The following is a 24,103-nucleotide window of genomic DNA, read 5'->3' as shown; positions in this document are numbered from 1 at the left end:
TGTGTGTGTGTGTTATATCTGTAGTATGTCCTCATGAACAATGATGATGAAATGTGGACATAAATGAAGTAGTTAAAATGTATTTGTGTACAGTATAAGAGCTGTAATGTGCACCTGTTGTGGAGGTGAAGGCTAATGTGTTATTATTGTGTTTGATACGATGGCATTCAGAAACATGCAGAGATCTCTGTATGCTTTGGTCCTAATTGGCCTAGTAATATTATGCGATTTTGGGGACCCATGGTATCTATAATCAGAAGAACATGGTCAGCAAGGGTGTATCTCACTCAGGCTTTGAGCACTGATACCAATAGTGTCCCCTTACTGCAGAGGCCTAAGGTATGTAGCTACTGCCAATCAACACTTTTGACAGCTGTTACAAGAGGTTATGGTTTTGCAGAGTGGTCATCAGAAGTGTGGCAAATTATTTATTTTTAGAATATTGCATCGCCTCTTAAAAGCCTGTGGTGACCCTGCTCTAACAGTAAGGCACTCACTGGCTACACCGGCGTCCCACGTTCAATTCTGGCCTGGGCCCTTTGCTGATCCTTCCCCATCTCTCTCTCCCCACTCGCTTCCTGTCTGTCTGTTTCTCTTGCTGTCCTGTCGCAAAAAATAATAATAAAAGGCAAATTGAGCACACCCTTTTATATTATAACGAAAGCCAAGGTGAGTGTGCTACTACATTTTCTATTCATAGCAACAAACAAGCCAACAAATGAGGCCAAACAAATCCCTTCTCTAAGTTTACACTTCCCCATCATCAAACCTGTGCAAAGGATTACTGGAGAGAAGTATTAACACTATTGAACAGTCTGTGAAATGTGAACAAATGCTAGATTATTTTCTGTCATTGCTTCCTGTGTGTTGTTGAGGCCAGAGTGTAAATGTACCTGAAACACTGGTGTTGAATGTTGTGATATTTAATTAAACTAGCGTGTGCTATTGTCTCTTTCTTTAAGGTTTACATCATTGAGGTGAGCGTAGGAGATCACAAATGGACAGTAAAACATCGCTACAGTGACTTTCACGATTTACATGAAAAGGTGAGTGTGTGATGTTACAGCATGTTTTAATCATTCACAGCCGATTTATCACCCAAATAAACACCCTCTTTCCCTCAGTTATTTAGAACAGATTTCCAGATATGTATTATGTGGATAGATTGTTTAGTAATTTCAGATTTTTTTTAAACGACTTGTCTTGATTTTTTTTTTTTTTTTTTTTTTACAAAGCTCACTGCTGAGAAGAAGGTGGACAAGCACCTCTTGCCGCCGAAGAAGATGATAGGCAAGAACTCCAAGAGCCTGGTGGAGAAGCGCCAGAAGGAGCTGGAGGTGTACCTGCAGACGCTGCTGTCACGCTGCTTCCCCACGGCCGCACCCAAAGGCCTCTCCAGCTTCCTGCACTTCCACTCTTATGTAAGTGGGCTGGGCACCAGCCACCGCACGCCATCAAGGCTTAAGTTTTCCCAGCTTGTTTGCTCGCTCGGGATGAATGAAGTCTAGCTGCTTGTGTGTGTGTGTGTGTGTGTGTGTGTGTGTGTGTTTGTGTGTGTGTTTGTGCATGTGTGTGTGTGTGTGCGTGCCTGCATGTGTTTGTGTGTGTCTGTCTATTGTTTTCATATTAGTCGTCATTGGAAAGGTACTTCATTTGTATCCAGGGCACACAGCCTAATACACAGGCAAACATCATGCATAAAAGCCAGACATTGTATCCACAGCCACTCAAATACACAACAGGAAATACAGTTGCTAATGCACACTGAGCAGTGTCGTGTTGTGTAAATACATGCACAGACTCAAATGGAAAGGTTTGGAAAGGAATTATGATGCCACAATCAAAGCGAAATCTATGCATGCATCTCTGATTACTTTAGTTGACTTTACTTTGTTGTCATTGGTTACATGGTGAATGTTATTGTGCTTGTGCAGGAAATAAATGGCATCGCAGCAGCCCTGGCTGAGGAGCTCTATCATAGAGGTATGTGTAACAGGGCTTGACACTGGCACCTGCAAACCGGTCAAATGCTGGTAAAAGATGGCTGAGGCTAGTAATACTTTCAGTGTCACAAGCCAATTTGGCTGGCAGTTTAGTCTTTGGTATGACATACGCATCATAGTAGCCTATATTCTGTTGTTTTCCCCTTGTGCATCAATTGTTTGCATTCAAGTTCAAGAAAAAGCCCAGTAACTTAGTTTCTGTTTGCTTGATATACTTCCATGTAGAAAGCTGTACACTCATCTTGCTTTAGCACCTCATCTTTTTAGGTTAGACATACACTTATCATAATGAAGAAAGAAAAAAAACAATATAAAATCTGTGGCTAGTGGAATACCTGAATGGCTAGTGACTTGGGAAAACCACTAGCCACAGTGGCCGGTGGGTGAAAAAGTTAATGTCAAGCCCTGATGTGTAATGATAAGTAATAATAACTCGTATTAAATAATAGTTATAACTATAACAGTACTAATAATAATAATACTTCGTACCGTATATACAGTAGAAGTGTCTCTCAAATCAAACAAGGACACCCACTGCGTGAACACACTGAAAACGACTGAAGTTACAAAAGCAGCGGGAGTGACTTTGATTTTGGCGTTTTTTCGATAACAAGAACGACATGTTGTAGATGAACTTCAGTGAACATCATTTAACGTTGTGTCTGAAATGGCACACTTGTTCACTTCGGGCACTTTGTTTCAGTGCGCCATACTCGCTGAAGCATAGTGCCCAAAGTGCACAAGTGCACTATTTGAGACACAGAATTTAGAATGTCGGAATGCTTTTGCATCCAGCTTTGTACCTTTGCTGCTGTCCTACTTTGCTGATTTTGTCACTCGTGGTCTGAAGTACATAGCCTAGCCAAAAAATAAGATCCCTACCGAAAAAAAGGTCACACGCTAATATGTTGTTGGGTTGCCTTTGGCTTTGATTAGGCCTCACATTTGCCGTTGTATTGTTCCAATAATCTTCTGCACCGTCTGGATTTATTTCCTTCCAGTGTTGCATTAAGTTTTCACCATCACCAGTTTACATCATCTTGAATTTATGATGGTAGAGTCTGAACACGGTGCAAAGCCTTTCCCAGCACATCCCAAAGATTCTCAGTGAGATTAAGAATAATTCAGCAACGCTTCCTTGGCTTCATGCATATTTTGTCGTTTTCAGTGTGTTCGTGCAGTAAGGCAACAATCTACAATATCTTGACAATCATTCTTCTGGATCATGAAATGTTTGGCCTTTTCTAAGCAGGCAAACTATTGGATCTTTGTACCTGTGTGTATGTGAGTATGTGTGTGTTTACATATGTGTATGTGTGTATGTACAGTGCCCTCCATAATTATTGGCACCCCTGGTTGAGATGTGTTTTTTAGCTTCCAATTATTTTGTTTTTTTCTAAATAATATGGGACCTTAATGGAAAAAAAGAGAAAAATCCAACCTTCAATACAAGTGCATTTATTCAGTGGGGAAAAAATCCCACATAAAGAAATAATTATTTGACATCAAATAATGTGTGTCACAATTATTAGCACCCCTGGTGTTAATATTTTGTACAACCCCCTTTTGCCAACAAAACAGCACCTAATCTTCTCCTATAATGTTTCACAAGATGGGAAAAGACAGAAAGAGGGATCTTCAGCCATTCCTCTTTGCAGAATCTCTCTAAATCATCCAGAGACCTGGGTCCTCTCCTCTGTACTCTCCTCTTCAGCTCACCCCACAGGTTCTCAATGGGGTTGAGGTCAGGGGACTGAGATGGCCATGGGAGGAGCTTGATTTTGTGTCTGGTGAACCATTTCTGTGTAGATTTGGCCATATGTTTAGGGTCATTGTCTTGCTGAAAGACCCAGTGACGACCCAGCTTCAGCTTTCGGGCAGAGGGCAACAGATTTTGATTTAAAATGTCCTGGTATTTCAAAGCATTCATGATGCCATGCACCCTAACAAGGTTCCCAGGGCCTTTGGAAGCGAAACAGCCCCACAGCATCACTGACCCACCCCCATATTTCACAGTGGGTATGAGGTGCTTTTCAGCATGCACATCTTTCGTGGCACGCCAGACCCACTTAGAGTGTTTGTTGCCAAAAAGCTCAATCTTGGTCTCATCTGACCAAAGCACACGGTCCCAGTTGAAGCCCCAATACCGCTTGGCGAACTCCAGACGCTTGCGTTCATGATTGTGAGTGAGGAAAGGTTTTCTCCGTGCATGCCTTCCAAACAGCTTGTTGGCGTGTAGACAGCGCCTGATGGTTGATTTGGAGACTTTGTGACCCCAGGATGCTACCATTTGTTGTAATTCTGTAACAGTGAGCTTTGGAGATCTTTTGATTTCTCTTACCATCCTCATCACTGTGCGTGGTGGCAAAATAAACTTGGGTCCTCGTCCAGGCTTGTTTACCACTGTTCCAGTTGTTTTGAACTTCTTAATTATTCCTCTCACAGTGGATATGGGCAGCTGCAGTTGAGTGGCAATCTTCTTGTAGCCTCTGCCTGACCTGTGAAGGTCGACGCACATCTGCCTCACTTGTATGCTGTGTTCCTTTGTCTTTCCCATGTTTAAGAGTGGATAAGAGAAATGGCCTCGGTGTAACGTCATATTTATACCCCAGGGAAACAGGAAGTGATGAATTACTAATTAAATGTTCCTACATACTCTGGTAAACTTTGTTAACTACTGTAGAAATGACAGAAATGCTTCAATTATATTTATTTCCTGGGAATTGTTAAGGGTGCCAATAATTGTGGAACAGGTGATTTAATGAAAAATAATTCTTTTTTAGTCAGGGATTTTTTTATTTTCTTACAATTCATTTGAGTTGAAGGCTACATTTTTCTACAATTTTCAGTGTGACAGTATTCTTCTGCAATAAACACTGAATTTATTTTAAGGCTTTTAACACATCTCAACCAGGGGTGCCAATAATTATGGAGGGCACTGTATATGTGTCTGTGTACCTGCGGTATGTGTGTGTATGCATGTGTGTGTACCTGTGTTTGTGTGTGTGCGTGCGCACCTCCGTGTGTTTGTGTGTGTGTGTGTGTGTGTGTGTGTGTGTGTGTGTGTGTGTGTGTGTGTGTGTGTGTGTGTGTGTGTGTGTGTGTGTGTGTGTGTGTGTGTGTGTGTGTGTGTGTGTGTGTGTGTACCTGCCTGTGTGTGTGTGTGTGTGTGTCCAGGTGAGCAGCTGCTGGTGGCGGGCGAGGTGTTTGTGCTGCGGCCGCTGCAGCTGTATGCCGTCACACAGCAGCTGAGGCTGGCCAAGCCCACCTGCGCCAGCGGGGACGCCAAAGCAGACCTGGGACACATACTGGACTTCACCTGCCGCCTACGATACCTCAAGGTGAGTGTCACATACTGGACTTCACCTGCCACCTACGATACCTCAAGGTGAGTGTCACATACTGGACTTCACCTGCCGCCTACGATACCTCAACGCACTTAACCTTATATTGCCCCAGGGACTGCAAGCACCACCATGTATCAAAGTAACTAAGTTGCTTTGGATAAACGGATCAGCTACATGTGCATAACGTAATGTAATGTATTTATCATGGTCATGGATAAGTTGAAGCTGTTGACATTTTCTCCTGAAGGTTGCCGATTCAATACCTTGGCCATAAGTATGCACACACATGTGGTTTACATTTGGCTTCTTTAAACTTGCATAACGTGCTCTGCAGGAAGAATAACTGAAATCTTCATAGAGTTCTGCAGTACTTACTGTTTGCTGATGTCGATTTTATACAGATTCCTGGGAAAAAGGGAGTGGTGGGCACGAGCAACATTCAGGAAGACAGCCTGCCCTTTGACCTCTCCGTCTTCAAATCTCTACTCCAGATAGAGGTAGGTGTAATAAATACATCAGGTATATTGCGGCCCTCACGTGGTTTAACAGTAGGGCACTGGGCCACTGGGCCGGCAACCCAGGTTTGATTCCTGCCCGGGTCATTTGCCAGTCCTTCCCCAACTCTCTACCCACACTCATTTCTTGTCCCTCTTTTAGTGTTTTATTATTGATAAAGGCACAAAAGGCCTAAAATATCTTTAAAAATAATGATAATAATAATATAACCATACATTCCAATACCCTTACTCCAGTCCTCCCTTGTGCTTGTGGCCTCGTGGCAAGATGACGTTGCAAGACGTCATTGATGACGACAGAAGTTTAATTCAATATCTCACAATTCAAAGGTCATTTTCTCTATCGCAATCAGGATGTCGAATGGGTAAAAGTCCCCAAAATGTTGTGTTGTGGCTAGGCTGACTGCAGGGGAGCTGTATTATTTTCTCCACGGAGACGGGGCGCTAGAGAAGTGCGAGGCCACAAGCACAGGTCAATGATGGGAGTTAAGATGATGGCAAGAACCCGTAGACATGAACACTAGATGCGGCGTTGTCCCCTCCTTTGTATTGGAACCAATGGCTGAAGTCAGATCGCCCCCATGTTTACTAGTGGTGTCAGCAATGATCGATTCGGCGATGCAATCCAATGCGGGGCATGAACGATCCAGAATCGATCCGGCAAGTTCCAGAATCGATCCGGCAATTTTTTTAAGTTTCAATTACTTCCATGGATATTTCGGGAGCAAATGAATGTTAAATTAAATAAAAGCATTTCAAAACATTGCAAGACTGATACAGACTGAAACAGACTGATACAGAAAACAGCCAATAAATTGTTGCTCAGTATCTGACTACTTGTATTGCCTCATCATGACTGATTAAACATTTGCTTTGCTTTCAGTAGAAATGTAATGCATTGCATTGTAGAATTGAATCGGATCGGATCGAATCGCATAGAATTGAACCGAATCGAATTGCTACCTCCCGAATCGTGATCGAATCGGATCGTGAGGGCAGTGCCAATCCACACCACTAATGTTTACCCGGTATAACGCTGCCATCAGTTGGTGAAAAGGCGATCAGAACATTATTCTGTCGGTGCCGGTATGATACCATCTGTGAAAATGATGTTGTAATAACGGCACTGATGAAATAAGGTTGGGCCCTGCCAAAAGGCTGAACACCGCATCTTGTGTTCATATCTATGGCTATAATAGACATGTTTAATGACCTTGCAATCGTTATTCAGGTGTTATGGCCCTTGGTGATGATATTGAGTGAGATTTATGCTGTATGTGCTGGTGTTGCTGTGGCCTAATGTTTACATACATAACTGAGCCTCTCGGGACAAAACATTAGCTAAGTTTAATGTAATAATAATGATTGTGTAATGATAATAATAATAATATCTATGGTTGTTAATAAATCAGCTGTAATAGCTGTCGGTGATGATATTGCTTTTGATTTCTATTGTGATTTCTATATATTATATATTTTGTATTTTATATTTTGATTTCTATTGATCTATATTTTCATTTGTCTGCAGATCGATGACTGTGATTCATCCAAAATCACTGGGCTGCCATCATTGAGACCCTCATTGGCAACTCTGAGTGTGCATCGCTCTACATCAACAATGAAGGTACAGCCGTCTCCAAAAGAGTTGTCACCTATCCATCTGTGTGGAATAACAGCTAATAATCTGACTTTCAATTAATCACTTGGCTTCAGAAGTCACTCATATGAAAGCTAAAACCCTCCCGAATGAAAATGTATGTACAAAAATAAATTTCATGCACCAAAGAAAGATTGACCCTTTAATGAAGACAGACAGGGCAGATTTTCACAAGACAAAAGTTTTGTAGCGTATCGAACCTAATGTGAAAATGAGCAGATAAGTCACTTCACAACACTTCAAATACGCAGATAGGTAAGGTACACTGCTAATCTGCACATCTCTTCAGGGAAGCTGGCGGTGAGGGACATTGTGGTCAGTTGGCCCAGGGAGAGAGGGGGCCTAGAATTGGGTCCTCATTACATTGAATGTATTGGTTTAGGGGGTCACTTGCAGATGACTTTCTCCTGGGCCCGCTCAAGTCTGTCAGCAGCCCTCCATCTCTTAAAATCTTACTGTGTTAGCAACATTATATACTTAGATTGCAGATCTTGTGGACTTAATTGTGCTGAGAAGGCATGGCTGGGTGAAACTCTATATTCGTATATAGTATAACCACACTAAACTGTTAGCCCCAATGATCCATCGTTGCAATAAATGTCCATTTATAGTCTAGGAACAAATAGATGGTGTATAGATATACGTTATCAGTTTGGTATATTTATGATTACAAGAAATTGCCTGTTGTTGCCGCATAGACATCTGTTTTTCACATGACAAGTGATTTTGTTTTCCTGATACTGTATTTCAAACCATGCATAACACATGCTGAATACATAAGGTCACATGATGCTTATTTACGTACGTTCCATACCCATCTATCCCCCAGGATGTAATAGTTCCGGAAGCGTCCGAGTTTGCTCAGTGGGTGCCTGAAGGAGTGGACACAGACTGCCCTGTCACAGCCATCATCCCCGTCTGGAAGTCCCTGACGACGCTAGACTTTAGCAATAACCAACTCATGTGCATTGATGAGTCTGTGGTGAGTGAATTTCTACCACATACAGGTAGTACACACTTTATTTTTTATTTTATTTTTTATTGAACCCTTTTGACCAGTACCATGGTAGGAGAAGCGCCGAAGAGGAACAGAAAAAGAGGTTTTGTTTACTGTAGGGTTTTCCTGGTTGCCTTCTCCCCACTTCCCTCTACTTTACTAACCTGAGTCTCAGTAGATATGTCTGTTTCCGATCAGCTTCACATTTCGTCAGCTACATTTGTATATGAATGGATTTTCATATTCACCCAGCTTCCAGTCGGCCGGACTAAACTGGATAGTGGGAAATGTGACGTAGTCAAAACGTAAATTTAGTGTAGAAAAGGGAAAAGCTTTGAAAATGACAGTTGTTGCAGACAACAGTGGTGACTCGCATATAGTCATGCTTTGACATCGATTCTGCAATTTAAACTATTTTTTTTCCAAATCTGACCTTTCTGGGTCAGAGAGCTACCAAGGGCTACCCGAGGTCTACTGAGAGCTACTCGATTTAAAAAAGCATTAACTGTGACTAAAACCTTGTAGTCATGACTGTTTATTAACATCCTTGGTGGGCATCTCAGAAGCTCCCGCGGGCACCACACTGGTGACGCCTGAAGTAGAATGTAATTAAAAATGTCACTGTACTGGTTGCTCTCCCTACTCCACCCTTACATTTGCCTTCTGCTACGCATGTGCTGGTTGGCCCCTTGTTATAGTGGAATGCATGTGGAGAACTCTTCTTGTGTTTTTCTATTGAGGTGGTTTTACCTGCTCCCTCTTCTTGGTGTCAATAACCTTTACATCGTTAAATCCACATCACCTAATGATTAGTTTTGTGTTTCTTTCAGAAATTAATCCCACAAGTGGAGTTCTTAGACCTTAGTCACAATCAACTACCCAATGTGGAGAATCTTCAGGTATGTGCATTTGGGTGCAGTGTGGCCTTGTGTACTAGCAGAACATTTTTGAGCATGTATCACTAGATAAAATAATAGATTTTCATGTTTTCTACCTTTTGAAAGGGTGATTTTGTTGGTAAAAGATTTTACATTATCCTTATAGTATCACTTTCAGACTTTAAAGGGACACTGTGAGATTTTTAGTTGTTTATTTCCAGAATTCTTGCTGCCCATTCACTAATGTTACCCTTTTCATGAATACTTACCACCAGCATCAAATTCTATGTATTCATTATGACTGGAAAAATTGCACTTTTCATACATGAAAAGGGGGATCTTCTCCATGGTCCGCCATTTTGAATTTCCAAAAATAGCCATTTTTAGCTGCAAAAGGGACTGTACTTGGACCATACTAGAAAATATTTGTTTAATACTAAGTAAACTTTCATGTAAAGATCAAATTTGACAATAGGCAGCCCAATTTCAATAAGCAGCATAGTTGCAGTACCTTTTTTGACCATTTCCTGCACAGTGTCCCTTTAATATTACTTTAACCTGACCTTTTTAGCAGGCGTTTTCAGGTCAAAATGGGTTAACATCTTGGATTAAAACGGGAAAGAATGATGTCTGGATCCTCTCTTCATGTCTATGATGTGCTGTATTTCTTTGTTTGTCCACAGCACCTGTACAACCTCATTCATCTGGACTTGTCCTACAACAACCTGACGGTTCTGGAGGGGGTTCACACCAAGCTCGGCAACATTAAAACCCTCAACCTGGCTGGAAACCAGATCAAATCACTCTCAGGGCTCAACAAACTATACTCACTCGTCAACCTGGACTTAAGTAGCAACTGTCTAGCACAGGTAGAAATGGTTTTGATCTTGAGGTCGATACTATGATTCTATCATAGTCAGCAGACAGATCCGACATATTTTTGTCAAAAAAACAAAACAAAACGAAAAACGAAGATACTCAAAATAGACTCAGAAATAACTTAATTTGTGGCACATACTCTTTGTCTTTTCTCCTTGTCTTTTGATAACATTTTCTATTTGGTATTTTCTCTTTCTCTGTGTCAATCTTCTCGTAGTTACTGTTATTTGCCAATTATTTGAAATGTATCTCCAATTTGCCTGTACTGTAGGTAGTTCATGTCCTGTTATTTGCCAATTATTTGAAATGTATCTCCAATCTGTTTGTGCTGTAGGTCGTTAATTGTCCTGTTATTTGCGATGTTTTCTCCACAGATTGAGGAGATTAAGCCCATCGGCCTCCTCCCATGCCTGGAGAAGCTCTCCCTGGCCAACAACCCCATGTGCATCATTCCAGATTACAGGACCAAAGTCCTGGCCCAGTTCTGGGACAGAGCCTCAGAGGTACCGTATAATATGCAGTGTTAAAGCACACATCATGTGTTGTATAATATGCAGTGTTAAAGCACACATCATGTGTTGGAGTGCTCGTGTTTCTTTAGAAGCCACCCTCTTTAGAGTTAACTTACCATTTAACCCATTGTGTCCTGGAGCGACATATACGCTGCATTCAGGTTCTTGATATTTGAGCTGTTTTATGAAAAATGTGGGTATGTTAGAGCTGAATGAACACATTCTAGTGGATAATGAAGGTTCTAGGTTTTAAATGCAACTTATTTAATGTTTTTATGTGCTTCGGAGGCTGATACTTAGGTTTTATTAGGGAGAGGGCACCTTTCCCCAAAAAGGGCTTGCGCTAAAATGGGTTAAGTTATACCAGAGATAGTGGAAAGAACCTAGAAAAATCTCTGGCAATGCCGTACCATTTCTGGGAATAAGCTCATTTTACACCTCTACTTCAGTTAAATAATTTAGTTTTACCTTTCAGCTGTTCTTTCAGTTATTCTCTAGGTCTGGTGATGCTACCTCTTGTTACATAATAGCAATTTATCATTGATTCAACTTAACTTATCGTTACAATATAAAACTGTCTTATGCAGCTTCAAAGCACTTTCAACTTTCAGTTTGAAAGTAATCCTTTTGCATACCTTTTTGTACCTGATAAAGGTCTAAAATGTTGCATTTTCTGTCCTGGGTGTTGTTTTTCATGTTTCTTTAGAATCACTCCTTTAGAGTTAGAATTTGCCAACAGACAGAAAGAATGGATGAATTAATGAATAAATGAATGGATCTTGTTGCCATTATACAACTAAAATAAACTATAAGTTGCCTTCCCTCAATACTTGATTAAGTGTCAATACTATAACTAACCCGACTTTAATATGCACCCAGCCATAAAAAAGAAATTTGGATAATACTATTCTATATGTTAAAGTTTGTTTTTTTTATCACAAGGTTTGTCTGGATCACACGGTAACCACAGAGAAGGAATTGGACACAGTGGAGGTCCTGAAAGCCATTCAGAAAGCCAAAGAAGCAAAAGACAGGATGGCCAACAATGATAAGAAGGTACAGAATACATTCCATGGAGCACTTGGAGTGACGCTCCCAATGGCTTGTGTTATAGTCACACTGTTTTGAAATGTCATTATTGTGGAATAACCCTACGCCGAGTAATGCAGTGCAGAATTCTGACACAAAGCTCTGAAGGTTAATTCTGTGATGATGTCCTCTTTAAACATTATCTCAGTTAAAACAGCTGCTTGAAATAAAATTTAAAAAACAATGTTATTGCTGCTTCACAGCTTTTGCTTAACTGACCAAATATAATCCTTAACTGTTCCATACTGTAGCATAGCAACAGAGGCCACTTGTAACCATAGAATTTGGCTATGATCAGTGACTAGTAGCCTATGGTACTTCATCATTTTTAACCAGGCCGCAAATGTGACATTTGTTATCCGTTGACTGGTGCGTGTAATAAAGCATGCATATTTTTCGGCTCAGGCGTTTCAAGTTCACTGGATTCTGTATAGTAGTTATAAATTCACTGCCTTACTTAATTCACTGTCTTAATTAACACAGACTGTATTAACCCAATGGGTAGACTTAGTTAATGGTGAAATAATGACTAATGAAAATGTTGTGTCAGAACTCTTATGTCTTCTAAACCGCTTATCGGGTGTTGGGGTTTGGTGGGGGCTGATGGGTTTTGGTGATGGTATGGTATTGAACTGTCGTTATTCAATCATGCCGTACGTAATTCATGTGACTCGTTAGTGACGTAAATTCAGTCATAACGTACAGTACATGCACTCAGAGGCGTATCTGGTCACTAGGCAAGGCAGGCAGCCGCTTGGGGCCCCCAAGCTCCTACGGTAGATGGTGGATAACAGCTCATACTTTACTACAGTAGTGACCATTTTGTTTGAAATGTTCATTCCTTTGAATTTTTGCTTGGGGCCCCCAGCTGACCCTAGTGTCGCCTCTGTATACACACGTTTATTCTAATATACAGTACCAGGGCTTGACATTAACTTTTTCACTTGCCAGCCACAGTGGGTAATGGTTTTCCCAAGTCACTAGCCATACAGCTATTCTACTAGCCACATTTTGTTTTAATCACGATGCTGTACTAACCTCAGAAGATGAGGTGCTTAAAGCAAGAAGATGAGTGCATGGGATTTTTTCATGGAAATAAAACAAACAAATAGAAACGGAACAAATAGAAACTTGAACTTAAATACAATTGATACACAGGGGGCAAAGTGCAGAATATATGCTATTCTGATATGTCATACCATTGAATAAGTTACCTGCCAAATTGGCTAGTGACAGTGAAATTGTTACCAGCCACAGCCAAGTTTTACCAGCATTGGGCCGGTTGCCAGGTGCCAGTGTCAAGCCCTGTACAGTACAGTATTGTCAGAGAGAGTAGAGAGAGAGAGAGGTTCCATTGGCCCATTGTTTCCGGGTTCTATTATTGCAAGGGGGAAGGGGGGAAATACCCCTTTAGGCAGACCTAGGCAGACCTAAGGACTGTTCTATTCAATGCTAGGAGCATTATGACACGCCCCTTTAGGCAGACCGGAACCTGGTCACGTTAGGTGCCCATAGCAACCTATTATGTTGGCATATCTCTATATACTTAAAGAATCTCTGGTATTGTGGTGGTGGGAAGGTGGTGAGGTGAACCCGCCGTGTTCTAAAGCAATGGCCTTCACTGTCGCTGTCCCTCCCTATCCTTCCTGTCACTGTCGTTGTCAGATCAGTGAGGACTCCAGGCAGGCAGACAGTGGTGGTGGAGGAGTGCCGCCCACCCCACCTATGTTGTCGCACCACCTCCCTCGCTCTTCAGGGTCTCCCTGCTCTTCCTCCTTCTCCTCCTCCTCCTCCTCTAATCTCGCTGCTCCCCCTGCGCCTCCTGCGTCTACGTCTGCGTCTGCATCTGCGTCTCCTCCCACGCTCACTGCCCACTCCGCCAGCTGCAGCCAAGGTAATCATGTATGTATCCCGCTGCCGGGTGGGAGGGGCCTATCTGCTGCATGCCGCATCACATGACATCACATGACATCACATCACTTTGGGGGGTGTGGTTTGTCTATCGGGCGTGGGGCACTGTTGTACAGTGGGCCTTTTTCACATACATGTCAGACATACACTGTGCATGTCACTGTTTTCCACTGTTGTTCATATGCTTCGCTTTGGAACTTGTTGGATGAAAAAATCTTGTTTACTTAAGACTTTCGGCTTCTAATGAAATGTTCCCTTGTTCATGCCTGTGGAGATCTTTATTTGTCCCCATCATTGGCAAAAGTTGTTATGAGCAACTGGTCTTCTTTTTGAAGCTCAAAAGAGGTTTCCTTCCTCAGCTCAGGAGCTTCATCTCTTTAGTACCACTCTGCATGGTTCACACTACACAGGGTGCGAGTTGCACCGCTTTACAGTGTATCCCCATCATGTAGTGAACAAGTGAAGATGTGTGGGCTACCAGGGGCCAGGTCACTGCTGCACAATTAAGCAAGCAAGTTGATGCTGTTTCTCAACTAGGGTTCTACATGCTTCAACGTGTTCTAGCTACAAAGCACTATCCTGCTGTAGTAAGCAGTATTGAAGTGAGTTGTCTTCTACAGAAGGGATGAAAAATAGTTGTCTGAGTCGTCAGTTTGATTTCTATGAGTAAATGCCAGGAATGGAAATTCCGAATTTCCATCGGCAGAGATTTTGGGTATAAACAAAAAACTTCATGTAGCGCAGTTGGTATTTTTTTTCCTCATTCATTTGTCATTGTCTGGAAAAGGTTTGCATTTCTACTAACTGCTGCATGGAAAACCTCAACTGAGATGCTGCTGTAGTGTGAATAAGCATGCCAACTCAATGTGGTTGTGTATAGGCATTTGGATGGATGACACAGAAACAGCATACTGGTGTCTTGCTAACTTGCCCGGATAGATCCATTCTGTTGAAAGAATGAAGAAGTAGGCTATTGCTGACATTATCCATTTTCTTTGTTGCAGTTGTTGTTTTTGTGCATCACACTCAGTCACAGTTCCACTTTTTAGAGTAGTCAACCTATACAGATTGTGATTTATACAAATGAGGAACATCTTGTATTCAAATTCAAGAAAGAACTTGTAAGGCACACATTAAATGACATCCTACTGGTTGAGCTATATGAGCGTGAAGAATCTCTTTCATCCAGGTCATGTTATACAAGGGGGTTCAGTTATTGCCAAATGGAACTGGAGAAAGCAGAATACTTTGAAGGTGTTTCACAGTAGTGACCATACGGCATCTGACACACGAGTCAAATCTGGCACACAAGTCCTTAGTTGCAGTTTCCATTGGCAGACACAATAGTGTATGTTGATGCTGAGCACACTATAAGCAAACCCCTCTTTAATAAGTACCCAGAAAACCTTTTACTAAATCTTACTAACAAACCACTTCACTAAACTGCCACTGTGAGATTAGCTTCCTTGCCTGTCTGTCATTCACTACATTTACATGATGTTTTTCATTCCGAATGAATAATTCAGAATTAAATAGTTCCACCGAGTTTACTTTGATCTTTTCAAAGTTGTTTAAATGACATTTTCGAAGCGGAATTAAGCTTTATTCAGAATTAAAGGGAGTTAATTCAGAATTAAATATCTCATGTAAACGAAGCCATTGATTATGATGCCTGAGCGTTACTGATTCTTTAGTAGTGAACTGCTTTGGGTAAAAGTGTCCACTGAATGTAATGTAATGTAATTGCATAAAAAGCCCACACTTACTTCCATTGCATGCACAGCGCACGCTTTGTTTTATTGCATCATATAAAAAGAGAACATTGGTAGTGTGTTGGCATGTGTATAAATAGTTACGTTTACATTGGCACTTTAAATCAGATGAAATATTTAAACCGATTAATTTTGAATCATGTACAGTAAACAATCAAATAATCTCATTACATATAAACAGTTTAAATATTAAACAAATCATATTACGTGGTTTAGAACATTCATATAAACCGGGTGAACAAGGAAACTGCCCATGTTAACAGTTTGTTTAAATGAAAAGTGCCCATGTAAACGCAGCCAAAATTGCGTTGCATCTTAGGCCTTAACATTTTGTCGCTGTCCAGCAGAACCCTCTTATCTCCACCATTTTTTGATTAATTGTATATTATTTCATATTCATTTATTTATTCATTATGAAATATAAATGAGTACTACTAGTCTCCATTACTAGTCTCCATTATTTAATAACCAACTTTAAAGTTGTAATGTTTATTTATTCAGAAAATAGTGATTTATAAATTAGTAAGTAAAAAAAACAAAAAAAACATGAAAAGTGGAGATACACGGTTTCCGCCCGACAGCAACGATATCATGGTTAATTGTTCTCTGGCTCAGAATGAATAATTGTTTTTATGTCTTTACTTCCAGAAGTAGTTTTAAGAGATGACGCCATTGCCAACAAAAAACATTTGACTCTCGTGGATTCTGACCTTTCCCCAAAATGCTGGAACACAAACACCACCTCCTGTGAGAAAATACCCCAGGTAATAATACATTTGCCATTAATACCCCAGGTAATATTTAAGTGGCAATTAATACCCCAGGTAATATTCAATTGGCAATTAATGTTTGATGCTGGGGAAGGAGCTGTGGAAAACCATTGTTATGTTTTATGCTGTTTTTCTTCAGATGCTTCTCATGTGATGATCCATGTGCATTGTTGTGTGTCCAAGAGTTGCTTTCTTTCCATGAATAAATATTTCAGTATGAATTCAAGTGTGATGAAATATAAATGCATCAACACGATTGATTGTCATGTCATTTTAGTGATATATCTTTTGCAGGTTACAACCCAAGAACATGACTCATGTCTTCCCTGTGAAGTGCCCTCTGAAGAGGATCTCAAGTGCAATACTAGTAGGTGTGTTGTTTGCCTGTTTTCTAGATTTCTTTAAAGGGACACTGTGCAGGAAATGGTCAAAAAAGGTACTGCAACTATGCTGCTCATTGAAACTGTGTCGCCTATTGCCAAATTGGACCTTTTCATGATAGTTTACCAAGTAACAAACAAATATTTTCTAGTATGGTCCAAGTACAGTCATTTTTGCAGCTAAAAATGGCTATTTCTGGAAATTCAAAATGGCGGACCATGGAGAAGATCCCCCTTTTCATGTATTAAGAGTGCAATTTTTCCAGTCATAATAAATATTTAGCATTTCATGGTGGTGGTAAATATTAATGAAAAAGGTAACATTAGTGAATGGGTAGCATGACTTATGGAAATAAACAACTAAAAATCTCACACAGTGTCCCTTTTAAAAGCATCCATTTACACTCTAGCTGGTGTAACAGGAAGAATTGAGATAGCTTCTCTACACAAGTGTATGCTTTCATTATATTTTTGAGATTTGAGTTCATTCATTGACGAAGTTAAGCACCCAGTGTAAAGTATTAGACAACAAGGTGTAGAGCGCGCTTCCTGATCCTTCTAAGTTTCATTTGAACCTTTAAACATTTTAAACTTAATCTTACATCATGAAGTAGGTCTACACTTTGCCATTTAATTGACAACAGCTGTTGCCACCGCCATTATTATTGTACTGGGGTTGAATCTCTTTAAAATGGAGGAGAGCTGAAATGACCATATGTTGCCACTAGGGGGTAGCATTATGGTTATGGCATGGCATTATGAATATCTCCATACAAATACATCTGGTAACAGGTCCAGTCCAGACATAATTTAGCTACGCTATTCCTTTTGTATTATAATTTTTGTATTATTTTTTTAAATATATTTTTAGGGGCTTTTATGCCTTTATTTGATAGGACAGTCCGAGATGGTGACAGGAAGTGAGTGGGACAGAGAGACGGGGTGGGATCGGGAAATGTCCCCGGCCGGACTCGAACCGTGGTCCCCGTGGGCATGCAAGCCCAAATATGGGGGGCTTAGCGCGCTGCGCCACAGCGCCCCCTTCCTTTTGTATTATAATTTTCCTAACAAAACATGTATTATGCAAAGAGTTTGATCTTAGTTGCATATATGCTAAACGAGACCCACATTTGCTATTGGACACAAGTCATGAAGTGTCTACCCTACTATTTCTACTCTATCTACTATGCACCACACTCCTCTCTACTCCACTCTACTGTATTCTATTCTATTCTGTTCTATTCTGAAATCCTCTCTTCTCCACTGTTCTCTTTTCTGTTCTGTTCTATTCTATTCTATTCTATTCTATTCTACACTCCTCTACTGTTATGTTCTGTTCTACACTCCTCTCTTCTCCACCGTAACATATTCTCTTCTACTCCTCCATCAGTTGTTCCTGCTGCACGGAGAGTGTGAGGCTGAGTACGGATGGGCATCAGACGCACGTCCTGCCCTGCTGGCTCCTATCCTACTCCCCCGCCAGCAGCCCAGAGTTCGCCCACAAGCTCTCCGCGCTCGTCACCAAAGTCGCCCAGGAAGCCAGCCAGGGGGGCTGGGGTCTCCACGGCGACGCCCTAGCGATGACCTCTGACCTCGGCGAGCAGGAAGCCGGACAGACGACGGCGACCGGCGCCGGGGAGGACGGATACTTCGAGATGGGGCCCGACTCCAACTGCAGCACTGAGGAGGACGGTGGTGGCTCTGCTCTCCCCTGCTCCTCCTCCCCCACCTCCTCCTCCCCTGCTTCTCCTCCAGATCCTCCACATGCTGAAGGCCAGGCCACTGAAGAGCTGGAGAAGGAAAAGGAGGAGGAGGAGGAGGCGGAGGAGGAGGTGGTGGAGAAGGATATAGAGGAGGCGGACCAGGACATTATTAAAATGCTGTGGGCGTACTGCGTCCGCGTGCAGGGGAAGGGCGGCTCTGGGGGCGGAGTCAGCCATCTCACCTGCTGCCTGGCCCTCACCAAGCGTCTCCTGGTGGTGTTCCGGCTCCGTGGCAACGAGCAACCGGCCGGTGTGGAGGAGCTGCTGGAGGGCCTACAGGTGGGTTATAACAATGATACAGTAACTTTATTTGTATAGCACAATTCATACAAGACATGCAGCTCACTGTGTTTTAACAGTTAGATTAAGCAGAAAACATTTATAAATAGGTTGATTAAGAAGAAGACAAATATTTGGCAAAAGGTAAGGTTAAGGGGGTGTATCAAGCACTGATGGCAGAAAGTGCGACTGGGGAGGTGGGTATTAAACATTAGAAAAAAACACGTTTCTCTTTTTATATTCACTTTAAATGGAAATCTACTACTCAGTATTGGACTCAACTTCACATTTTTGACAAAGCCAATAAATCTTTTAAACTTCTTAAGAGTTGTGTAAGATTGTGGCCTGAGTAGGCATTGCATCTATGCTGCGCATTGCAACTATGCTACCCATTCTGAAATTTGGTGTTTTCATAAATATTTACAAAGTCATAAACTAATATTTACTGGTCTGACCAACGTACAGTAAGTTTTTCTGCTAAAGATGCCCATTACTGAAAATTAAAAATGGCGGACACCGAGAAGATCCACCTGTTTTATGTATGCAAAGTGTCAATTTCCCAGTCGTAATGAATACTTGATGCCAGTTCTCATTTAAAAAGATGATATTTGTAAATGGGGACCATACATTCTTGATGTACATTACAGTATTAGAGTAACATAATCCCAGAGGATATTAAGGTGAAGTAAACTACTAAAAATGACCTACTGTACCTATAAGGTGGAGCTGGTGGCCCCCTACGCCCAGGTAGAGGCGCTGTGGTTCTGTGTGCCGGACACCTGCCTCTCCCTCAGACTGGCCTCTGGCTCTGGCTCCGGATCCGGCTCTGGCTCCGATGCTACCCGCTGGCACTTCTTTGCGGACAGCGCTGGCCTGAAGGAAGTGCATGCTGCGGTGGGCACGCTGTTGGTAAAGGGGGTAGCCCAGCTGGAGCAGCAGGCGCCCACCAGGCCCCTCTCCATCACACAGCTGCTATGGCAACACCTGCACTCCTGGGAGTGGGAGGAGAGCGACGGGGCCGTCAAGGTGCGTCACAACAACATTTGTCCATGTTTGTAGTAAAAAGTATAGTTATTTTTAAAATAATAGTCACGTTGGACACCGTGCCAATGTCTCATTGTCACATCATTGCTGGAACCCAGTGTAATATTTATGTATTTTAAGGGCTTTTTGTTAAATTTAAACAAATTGTTGAAATTGTTTTTGTTTTTAGTTTCTAGTCCAGGGGTCCGTTTCTCGAAGGCGTCTTTGCTATCGCCGTTAGCAAAGTCCTTCGTAAGAGCGACTCAACTCTCTCTCAACAGCGACGCTCACCACTAAATCCAAGGGAATGGTGTTACGTCTTAAGAGGGTCTTAAGACGGTTAGCAATGACAAGAATCGAGAAACGGACCCCTGCATAGCACTTCTATAATCTGCCAAATGCTATTTTTTCGATGTCACGTCATTGTGGGCACCTAGTTTGATACTTGATGTTTTGTTTTTTTTCTATTTCTTAAACTCAATTATTTACTCTTTCAAGTGTCAAATCATTTCCAAAAGCATAGTTTATGTATTGTTGCTCATTTTTCTGTGTGACATCATGTAAGAGTAGTAGACACTTTATCATTCACGTATCCCACAGTATGACGCTGTTTAAGTGAGTGACACTCTGTAACTCTGTGTGCAGGGCTTGACAATGGCACCTGCCAACCGGTCAAATGCTGGTAAAACTTGGCTGTGGCTGGTAACAGTGTCACTAGCCAATTTGGCAGGTAGCTTATCCTATGGTATGACATACCAGAATAGCCTATATTCTGCACTTTGCCCCTTGTGTATCAATCGTTTGACTTAAAGGTCAAGAAAAAGCTGAGTTACTCAGTTTCTATTTGTTTGTTTTATTTCCATGTGGAATACCATGCACTCATCTTCTTGCTTTAAGCACCTCATCTTCTGAGGTTAGATGTACAGCGTCATGATAAAAAAAAAAATCTAATTTGTGGCTAGTACAATAGCTGGATGGCTAGTGACTCGGGAAAACCACTAGCCACAGTGGCCAGCAAGCGAAAAAGTTAATGTCAAGCCCTGTCTGTCTGTGTGACTTTGTGTTTAAAGGTCGGCCACGCTGCTCACCTCCTGGACCCCCACGGCCCCGTCAGCCATCCGCAGCCCCACGCAGACATCCTCTCGCACTGGTGCACTTCCACCCCCACACCAACAGGGGGCTCCACTGGTACAACCACCCCTGATCCCAACACCAACACCACTGATGGTAGCAGCAGTGAGGAGGAGCGACTGTCCTCTGTGCCCTGCATCCTCTTCCTCACTCCGCGCCACCTCTGTGTACTCAAGGTAGACATACAGTACAATCCAGTGTTAGAAATTAGGAAGCCAACACTGAGGTGCTTAGACTTGGGTCTGTCAGTTCTATGCATTCATTAAAAACACTTAGTCCGGGGGGCGCTGTGGCGCAGCGCGCTAAGCAACCACATTTGGGCTTGCATGCCTACGGGGACCCCGGTTCGAGTCCGGGCGGGGTCATTTCCCGTTCCCACCCCGTCTCTCTGTCCCACTCGCTTCCTGTCACCATCTCTAAGGAATATCAAACCCACCAACAGGTTTTGACAATTAACTGGTTAACATAATTGTGATGCATAAACAATAAAAAAAAACCTCCTAGCTACTCTCATCTACAAAACATTAATAAGACTTTTTTGTCTAAGCTTGGTCATATATTAAACCTTGTTTAAAACTCAGGCACATTTTTTTGCAGTCATGCCTTCTTCAAGGATTGAAACACACGATTGTGACTGTGCCTTTTTTCTTATCTAAGACATCTTTTTAAAAACTAACGTCTTGTGTCATCAAGGTGGACTTCCAGTCCCTGGTGGAGCACGACGGTCCGGAGGGGCAGGGGACGCGATGCTGCTCACGCCTGACCCGAATCCCCTTGTCAGCGGTTCTGTTGAGCCCCAAGCAGGACTACTGCCCCAGTCACAATGGACCACCACCGGCACCGGTATCTGCATCCGCGTTGGGGTCGTTATTGGTTCCAGGCGTGGCTGCGGTGACAACATCGACATCGACATCGTCACCGCATGTGCGTCTCCACGATGGCCACATGGTGGCGCTGATGGCCGGCTCGCAGCAGCTGACGGCCGTCTTCATCCTGCCCCACGACAAGTTCCTCTTCCTGCGCACCTTCAGCCAGTACCGCGCCGGCCTCAGGGACATCAAGACGGTGGCGTTCCTGCACAGCAAGGCCACGCAGCAGCACGGACACGGACACGGACACAGCAGGGACACAGCGCGGCGCGGCTCGTCACCGCGACCAGCTGCTGAAGCACCGCGCAGAGCTCACAAGAGCAGGTGAGTACTCCAATACAACAGGATGGAGATTAGACAGCACCTGTTCCTATTGAAACGACTTTTCTGTGTCAACCCCAGTAAGATCAGCTGATGGGGATCCTAATCAAATGCAAAATAAAAAAAGATACATGAGCTGTAAAGACTAGCAGGAATTGTATTGTAAATAAAAAGGAAGAAAAATCTGGTGCCACACGGATATCTACTTCTTTTTTCAGAGCATTAAGACTAATGTCTTCATCAGAGTCCTCAGGAGTCTGTACTAATAGTACGTACTACTTTCCTTTGTTTTCATAAACTGTATTTTATTTCCGCTCCAGTAAGAAGCCGTTGTTGGCTCTCTCGGTGCACTATCCATCAGAGACCCTGCTGCAGAAGCTCTCGGAGGAGAACCAGAGCCCCACGCACCTCACCCTTTCCCCCTCCCTCCTCTACATCTCACACCTCCAGGCCGACGAGCTGGTCGACTTCTTCCACAACAGCATTGCGGAGGTAATGTATTGTTCTCAAAAAACATAGTCATACATCATTAACAGGCCTTGACATTGACTCCTGCCAACCTGCCAAATGCTGGTAAAACTTGTAACTAGTAACAATTTCAGTCTCACTAGCCACTGATTGGTAATGTATGTTTTAGTGTGACAAATAACAGCTGTGGCATAAATTGTTTGTATTTTAATGCAAGAATATTCTAAACAAAAAAAATCTAACAACAAAACAATGCCTAGCAAAAAGGCTAAATGGTTAGTGAACCACTAGCCACAGTGGTCGTTGAGCAAAAATGGTAATGCCATGCCCATCAGTAAACAATCAGGATTTAGGGGCTTTTGGGGACAGAAGTCTTAGTTGGTGGTTTTTATAGGCTGCCAATACCTGCTGTGATGTACTATGCATGATGATGAGGGATCATTCTGGCTCAGCTTGCTTTTTTTTGTTTTAAATATTTTCAGCACTTTGTGTTTTAAACTCATGGCATTGTACAGTACAATGTCATTGTAAAGCATCAGATGGAGAATGAGGAGTTAAAGCTAGGGTGGCCAGACGTCCATCTTTAGGACAGACCGTCCGTCTTTTTAGTGCCTTGTCCGGCATCCGGCACAGCATTAAGCCGGACACCTACTTCATTAAAATGCATTAAAATGCATGCAATTGCATCTAAGAAACACCATTTTGTCTGGGGGAGGACCCCCAGACCCCCGCTCCAAAAATATGACCTGCTTTTTGCTGTCATGGAGATGGTCACCCTAGTTAAAGCTCATCCTGTGGTCATCAGTGCTGTATTGATAATGAATTCTATAGCTGTTAATAGATATAGTTTAGATCATTATTTACTGAGTGTTAAATATTGTTTGTCTGTAGGTGGAGAATGAGGAGTTGATGCACATCCTGTGGTCGCTAGTGCTGTTTAGATCATTATTTACCAAGTGTTAATAAATATTGTTTAGATCATTATTTACTTGTCAATAAACGTGTTAATTAATATTGTTTGTCTGTAGGTGGAGAATGAGGAGTTGAAGCACATCCTGTGGTCCTCAGTGCTGTTCTACAAGTCCCCAGAGGTGGAGATGGCGGCCTGTGTCATGCTCTCTACCAAAGCCCTCTACTTCATACTGGACGACACCGCCTCCACACTCAGCGACCAAGCATGTGAGACTCACGCTCATAATGCACTTACCGGCACACATACCACTATAGTGGTTTGCAACATTTTTTGAAAAAACACCCCCTGGACCTCATCATAAACGTACCAACGCCCTCCTTAGTATTAAAATTAAAACTAATGCACCTCCAGTGGCAACTAAGCCCCCTCTCAGCTGTATCCTTCTCAACGCCCCCCTAGGGCTCCATAACGCCCCCTGTGGGTCTGTAGCGCCCCCTGTTGACAAACCCTGCACTATACTGTCGCCTTGACTCTTTTTGCTTGTGATAGCCCAGTGTAATATGTCTGTATTAATTTTTTTGTTAAATAATTAGCACTTAGTACTCGATTTTTTCATGTGAGACTCA

The 24,103-nt window shown here is 42.4% G+C and overlaps 1 protein-coding gene across 2 annotated transcripts in view; it reads left to right on the top strand.

Annotated features, from left to right (window-relative positions):
- Nucleotides 1-24,103, top strand: part of nisch (nischarin) — a 34,205-nt gene that overhangs the window by 2,660 nt on the left and 7,442 nt on the right. The window contains exons 2-21 of one of the 2 annotated variants that reach the window (XM_063215071.1): nucleotides 963-1,046; nucleotides 1,236-1,421; nucleotides 1,935-1,983; nucleotides 5,181-5,344; nucleotides 5,752-5,847; nucleotides 7,394-7,489; nucleotides 8,352-8,504; nucleotides 9,350-9,418; nucleotides 10,081-10,266; nucleotides 10,651-10,779; nucleotides 11,731-11,844; nucleotides 13,543-13,771; nucleotides 16,212-16,324; nucleotides 16,625-16,701; nucleotides 18,101-18,752; nucleotides 19,473-19,778; nucleotides 20,846-21,082; nucleotides 21,600-22,099; nucleotides 22,417-22,588; nucleotides 23,593-23,743. In XM_063215071.1, the coding sequence (XP_063071141.1) occupies nucleotides 963-1,046; nucleotides 1,236-1,421; nucleotides 1,935-1,983; nucleotides 5,181-5,344; nucleotides 5,752-5,847; nucleotides 7,394-7,489; nucleotides 8,352-8,504; nucleotides 9,350-9,418; nucleotides 10,081-10,266; nucleotides 10,651-10,779; nucleotides 11,731-11,844; nucleotides 13,543-13,771; nucleotides 16,212-16,324; nucleotides 16,625-16,701; nucleotides 18,101-18,752; nucleotides 19,473-19,778; nucleotides 20,846-21,082; nucleotides 21,600-22,099; nucleotides 22,417-22,588; nucleotides 23,593-23,743 (3,763 nt within the window). Of the gene's footprint in view, nucleotides 1-962; nucleotides 1,047-1,235; nucleotides 1,422-1,934; nucleotides 1,984-5,180; nucleotides 5,345-5,751; nucleotides 5,848-7,393; nucleotides 7,490-8,351; nucleotides 8,505-9,349; nucleotides 9,419-10,080; nucleotides 10,267-10,650; nucleotides 10,780-11,730; nucleotides 11,845-13,542; nucleotides 13,772-16,208; nucleotides 16,325-16,624; nucleotides 16,702-18,100; nucleotides 18,753-19,472; nucleotides 19,779-20,845; nucleotides 21,083-21,599; nucleotides 22,100-22,416; nucleotides 22,589-23,592; nucleotides 23,744-24,103 lie in introns of both variants that reach the window. The other variant, XM_063215070.1, reaches the window with a different exon arrangement.

This window comes from Engraulis encrasicolus, chromosome 14 (genome assembly GCF_034702125.1).
Source record: "Engraulis encrasicolus isolate BLACKSEA-1 chromosome 14, IST_EnEncr_1.0, whole genome shotgun sequence".
Lineage (NCBI taxonomy): Eukaryota > Metazoa > Chordata > Actinopteri > Clupeiformes > Engraulidae > Engraulis > Engraulis encrasicolus.
Note: the sequence above shows the minus strand (reverse complement) of the source record. Positions and strands in the feature narration are given on the sequence as shown.